Below are 5,354 nucleotides of genomic sequence, written 5' to 3'. Positions count from 1 at the left end.
GAGGAGCAGACAATGGTCACTGTTTGTCATGAATCGCCGTGCGGCAGGCAGGAGTAGGACCCAAAATGCAGGACTCACAGGCACGAGGGAATAAACTCAAAAGGCAGCTTTATTGCGTAACAGAAGATGATAGGCGATACAAAACTAGACTGGGAAAAACTAACATAAGGCTCACCAGGAAACACGGGGGAAATCACAAACCAAGAATTCACAGAGAGACACAGGGAGATCCACACACGGCATGAGGGACGACGTCACACTGAACAGAGGGAGACGCAGACAGAAATACACAGAGGGTTAACGAGGGAAGTGGGAGCACACGGGGAACACAGCTGACACAGATAATCATAACGAGACAGGGCAGGAGTGAACACAACATGACGCATACTGACGAGAGACTGTCAAAGTAAAACAGGAAGTACAGAGGTTCAGACAAGAGGAGAGAGCACGGGGAGAACACAGACATAACAGGCTGGGGAAAACATGGAATAAAACACGAAAGGGGACAAGGGCTCATGAATACATAGAGGGGCACACGGGGGGGTGAGAGTCACAAAGGGAAAGCACACAGGGAACCACATAATAGGGCAACTCAGGAAACAGAACCTAAACAGGGAACTGAATACAAAAATACAAGAAAACTAAGAACACTGGGCCAACATGGCCCAGGACCATGACAGTACCCCCCCCTCAAGGGCTGGCTCCAGACAGCCCAAACACAGAGAAACAAAACCAAACAGAAAACAACCCAGGGCGGGCGGCGGGGGCCCAGGACGGAGGGCCCGGAACAGAAAACAAAAGAGCACAGCAAACACCGGAGCCCAAGAAAATAACCCAAACACAGAGCAGTTCAGGGGGCCGACCGTGCGCAAGGCAACGGCGGCGACGCGGAAATAGTTCAGGAGGCCGGCCGTGCGCAAGGCAACGGCGGCGACGCGGAAACAGTTCAGGAGGCCGGCCGCGCGCAAGGCAACGGCGGCGGCGAAGGAGACGACGGAGCAGTTCAGGAGGCCGACCGCGCGGAAGGCAGCGGCGGCGGCGAAGGAGACGACGGAGCAGTTCAGGAGGCCGACCGCGCGGAAGGCAGCGGCGGCGGCGAAGGAGACGACGGAGCAGTTCAGGAGGCCGACCGCGCGGAAGGCAGCGGCGGCCCTCCAGTCTCAGGCGTGCTGGCCATGGCCTGGTGGGCGCAGGGCCAGACGAGGCAGAAGCGGAGGCTGGACCAGACGAGGCAGAAGCGGAGGCTGGACCAGACGAGGCAGCTGATGAGGAGGCTGGACCAGACGAGGCAGCTGATGAGGAGGCTGGACCAGACGAGGCAGCTGATGAGGAGGCTGGACCAGACGAAGCAGCTGATGAGGAGGCTGGACCAGACGAAGCAGCTGATGAGGAGGCTGGACCAGACGAAGCAGCTGATGAGGAGGCTGGACCAGACGAAGCAGCTGATGAGGAGGCTGGACCAGACGAAGCAGCTGATGAGGAGGCTGGACCAGACGAAGCAGCTGATGAGGAGGCTGGACCAGACGAAGCAGCTGATGAGGAGGCTGGACCAGACGAAGCAGCTGATGAGGAGGCTGGACCAGACGAAGCAGCTGATGAGGAGGCTGGACCAGACGAAGCAGCTGATGAGGAGGCTGGACCAGACGAAGCAGCTGATGAGGAGGCTGGACCAGACGAAGCAGCTGATGAGGAGGCTGCGGCAGACGAAGGCTCTGAAGAGGAGGCTGCGGCAGACGAAGGCTCTGAAGAGGAGGCTGCGGCAGACGAAGGCTCTGAAGAGGAGGCTGCGGCAGACGAAGGCTCTGAAGAGGAGGCTGCGGCAGACGAAGGCTCTGAAGAGGAGGCTGCGGCAGACGAAGGCTCTGAAGAGGAGGCTGCGGCAGACGAAGGCTCTGAAGAGGAGGCTGCGGCAGACGAAGGCTCTGAAGAGGAGGCTGCGGCAGACGAAGGCTCTGAAGAGGAGGCTGCGGCAGACGAAGGCTCTGAAGAGGAGGCTGCGGCAGACGAAGGTTCTGAAGAGGAGGCTGCGGCAGACGAAGGCTCTGAAGAGGAGGCTGCGGCAGACGAAGGCTCTGAAGAGGAGGCTGCGGCAGACGAAGGCTCTGAAGAGGAGGCTGCGGCAGACGAAGGCTCTGAAGAGGCTGCAGCAGACGAAGGCTCTGAAGAGGCTGCAGCAGACGAAGACTCGGAGGCCGGGCCAGGCGAGGTTGCAGAGGCTGAGGCCGGGCCAGGCGAGGTTGCAGAGGCTGAGGCCGGGCCAGGTGAGGTTGCAGAGGCTGAGGCCGGGCCAGGCGAGGTTGCAGAGGCTGAGGCCGGGCCAGGCGAGGTTGCAGAGGCTGAGGCCGGGCCAGGCGAGGTTGCAGAGGCTGAGGCCGGGCCAGGCGTAGCAGAAGCACAGGCGGATGTAGCCGGGCCAGGTGATGACGAGGCGGTCGCAGATGGCGGCTGGACAGGCTCCTCGGGCCCTCCAGCTGATGCGGCGTGAGGCTGAACGGGCCCCTCGGACCCTCCAGCGGAGACAGGAGGCTGAACGGGCCCCTCGGACCCTCCAGCGAAGACAGGAGGCTGAACGGGCCCCTCGGACCCTCCAGCAAAGACAGGAGGCTGAACGGGCCCCTCGGACCCTCCAGCGGAGACAGGAGGCTGAACGGGCCCCTCGGACCCTCCAGCGGAGACAGGAGGCTGAACGGGCCCCTCGGACCCTCCAGCGGAGACAGGAGGCTGAACGGGCCCCTCGGACCCTCCAGCGGAGACAGGAGGCTGAACGGGCCCCTCGGACCCTCCAGCGGAGACAGGAGGCTGAACGGGCCTCTCGGACCCTCCAGCGGAGACAGGGAGGTGCTGGCCGGGCTCACTGGAACCCCCAGCGGACGAGGTAGATGGCGGCGTGGGAGCCGCGGAGTCCTGGATGAGCTCATCCGAGCTTCCAGCAGGAGCTGAAGTAGAGCCAGAGAGGATTGGGACCCCGGGCTCAATGTTAAGCTGGCTAGAAAACCGCACTGCTACGGGGAACTGGGCCAAAGGTTCAGGTGCGAGCTGAGCTGCTGGACACACGGGGACCTGAGCTGCTGGACACACGGGGACCTGAGCTGCTGGACACACGGGGACCTGAGCTGCTGGACACACGGGGACCTGAGCTGCTAACGGTGGAGAAGTAAATGACTGCACAGGGGACTGAACTGATGTCTGTAGTAACGGTGGTGGTGAGAGTGGAGTAGGTGGTGGAGTTAATGACTTCACAGGGGAATGAACTAGAGGTAGTGACGGTTGTGGTGCTGGTGGTTGAGTGGGTGACTGTGCTAAAGGAGGCTGCACTGGGGACAGCAGGGCTACTGGAGACTGCACTGGGGACACCGGAGACTGCACTGGGGACACCGGAGACTGCACTGGGGACACCGGAGACTGCACTGGGGACACTGGAGACTGCACTGATGGTTGTAGTGGAGGTGTAACGGGTGAAGGAGTGGCTGAAGTGGCTGTGGGTCGGACGGCTAGTGGCTCAGCTACAGGGTATGGCAACGGCAGGGCTATGGGTTGAATGACTGGCTGAGTAGCAGCCTGAGTGGCTGGGTGAAGCGACGGTTGTGGTGGAAGAGAAACAGGTGGTAGTGTGGATGATGGAGCTAAGGGCGACTGAGTGGCAGACCGAACTGATGACTGAAGCGATGGTAGAGGTGAAAATGGAGCTCGTGGTGGAGTTAATGGCTGAGCTAGCGGGGACACAGGAGACTGAGCTGCGGGTGGCGGCGAGGGAGCTAACTGAGCTGCGGGTGGCGGCGAGGGAGCTAACTGAGCTGCGGGTGGCGGCGAGGGAGCTAACGGAGCTGCGAAGGGCGGCGAGGGAGCTAACTGAGCTGGAAGTAGCAGCGAGGGAGCCGACGGAGCTTCTGGCAGCACAGAAGGTGAATTAGAAGGCCGAATGTCCGGCTGTGGGGTGGCGCGTCGGCGGCGTGAATGCCGTTTCTTTTTTGATGATGGCTCTGACGGGCCGAGCGGCTCCACATCCGGCCCTTCAGGCAGGTGGGTAGTAGCAGCTGGGGGATGAAGGTGGAGCTCGTTGCGGATTAAATCCTGTTCGAGTGGGTGGAGCGCACTGAGTAGCCAGGGAAGACCAGAGATTAAACGCTGTAGTTTGGTTTCCACAGCACGGCGAAATTCCTTCCCCTCATGTTCGAGCCACAGATGCAGGAGTTTTTCCACGGAGTAGATAATGTCCAGACGCAGTTCTTCTGGTGGGTTGAGTGCTGCTGGGTCCATATCTGGTGACGTCGTACTGTCATGAATCGCCGTGCGGCAGGCAGGAGTAGGACCCAAAATGCAGGACTCACAGGCACGAGGGAATAAACTCAAAAGGCAGCTTTATTGCGTAACAGAAGATGATAGGCGATACAAAACTAGACTGGGAAAAACTAACATAAGGCTCACCAGGAAACACGGGGGAAATCACAAACCAAGAATTCACAGAGAGACACAGGGAGATCCACACACGGCATGAGGGACGACGTCACACTGAACAGAGGGAGACGCAGACAGAAATACACAGAGGGTTAACGAGGGAAGTGGGAGCACACGGGGAACACAGCTGACACAGATAATCATAACGAGACAGGGCAGGAGTGAACACAACATGACGCATACTGACGAGAGACTGTCAAAGTAAAACAGGAAGTACAGAGGTTCAGACAAGAGGAGAGAGCACGGGGAGAACACAGACATAACAGGCTGGGGAAAACATGGAATAAAACACGAAAGGGGACAAGGGCTCATGAATACATAGAGGGGCACACGGGGGGGGTGAGAGTCACAAAGGGAAAGCACACAGGGAACCACATAATAGGGCAACTCAGGAAACAGAACCTAAACAGGGAACTGAATACAAAAATACAAGAAAACTAAGAACACTGGGCCAACATGGCCCAGGACCATGACACTGTTATGTTTTCATCTAGAGCAAATTTTGGGGCAGCTGCTGAGGAGAAGTCAGTGTTATGTGCAACCTCTGCGCAACACAGTGTGTTTGTTTTGATTCGTGGCCTTCTAACATGGCGCCGGGATCCCACAATGCACTGCGGTGTGTCGTCAACTCCAAAGCCCTTTAATCCATAATTTAAATATAATATGGCCAATATTATAGTTATTGTCAGAGTATTATGATATATTACAGCAGTGAGTGAACTCTGTGCCTCTGAGCTTCAGTAAAGATTCAAGTTGCAGTTATTTATATTTCCTGTCACCTTAAATCTTCACTCAAAGACACTCAAGTATCTGTGACAGTGTGTATACAGATGTGTTATGTATAAGAGACAAATGTTGTTCTTTTAATATTTTGACATTACTAAATTTGGCTCAGTGCT

At 57.8% G+C, this 5,354-nt stretch overlaps 1 protein-coding gene across 1 annotated transcript; it reads right to left on the bottom strand.

The window, feature by feature from the left end:
* Positions 1-1,160: 1,160 nt before the first annotated feature.
* On the bottom strand, positions 1,161-4,257 carry LOC146634282 (uncharacterized). Its single transcript, XM_085349881.1, has 2 exons — positions 2,476-4,257; positions 1,161-1,253 (listed from the first exon to the last, which is right to left on the bottom strand). Exons 1-2 carry the CDS (start codon positions 4,255-4,257, stop codon positions 1,161-1,163), a joined length of 1,875 nt encoding a protein of 624 aa, XP_085206007.1.
* Positions 4,258-5,354: the final 1,097 nt, after the last annotated feature.

This window comes from Diplotaxodon limnothrissa, linkage group LG3 (assembly GCF_057381915.1).
Source record: "Diplotaxodon limnothrissa isolate DT_005_m linkage group LG3, D_limnothrissa_male_GT1.1, whole genome shotgun sequence".
Lineage (NCBI taxonomy): Eukaryota > Metazoa > Chordata > Actinopteri > Cichliformes > Cichlidae > Diplotaxodon > Diplotaxodon limnothrissa.
Note: the sequence above shows the minus strand (reverse complement) of the source record. Positions and strands in the feature narration are given on the sequence as shown.

Bases quoted from the DNA above. Each gene is read 5' to 3' on its own strand.
- LOC146634282 (XM_085349881.1), bottom strand. From the start codon at position 4,257: ATGGACCCAGCAGCACTCAACCCACCAGAAGAACTGCGTCTGGACATT. The intron at 1,254-2,475 runs TCAGCTGGAGGG...CAGCTGCCTCGT, and splicing joins CCGTTCAGCCTCACGCCGCA to CTGGTCCAGCCTCCGCTTCT.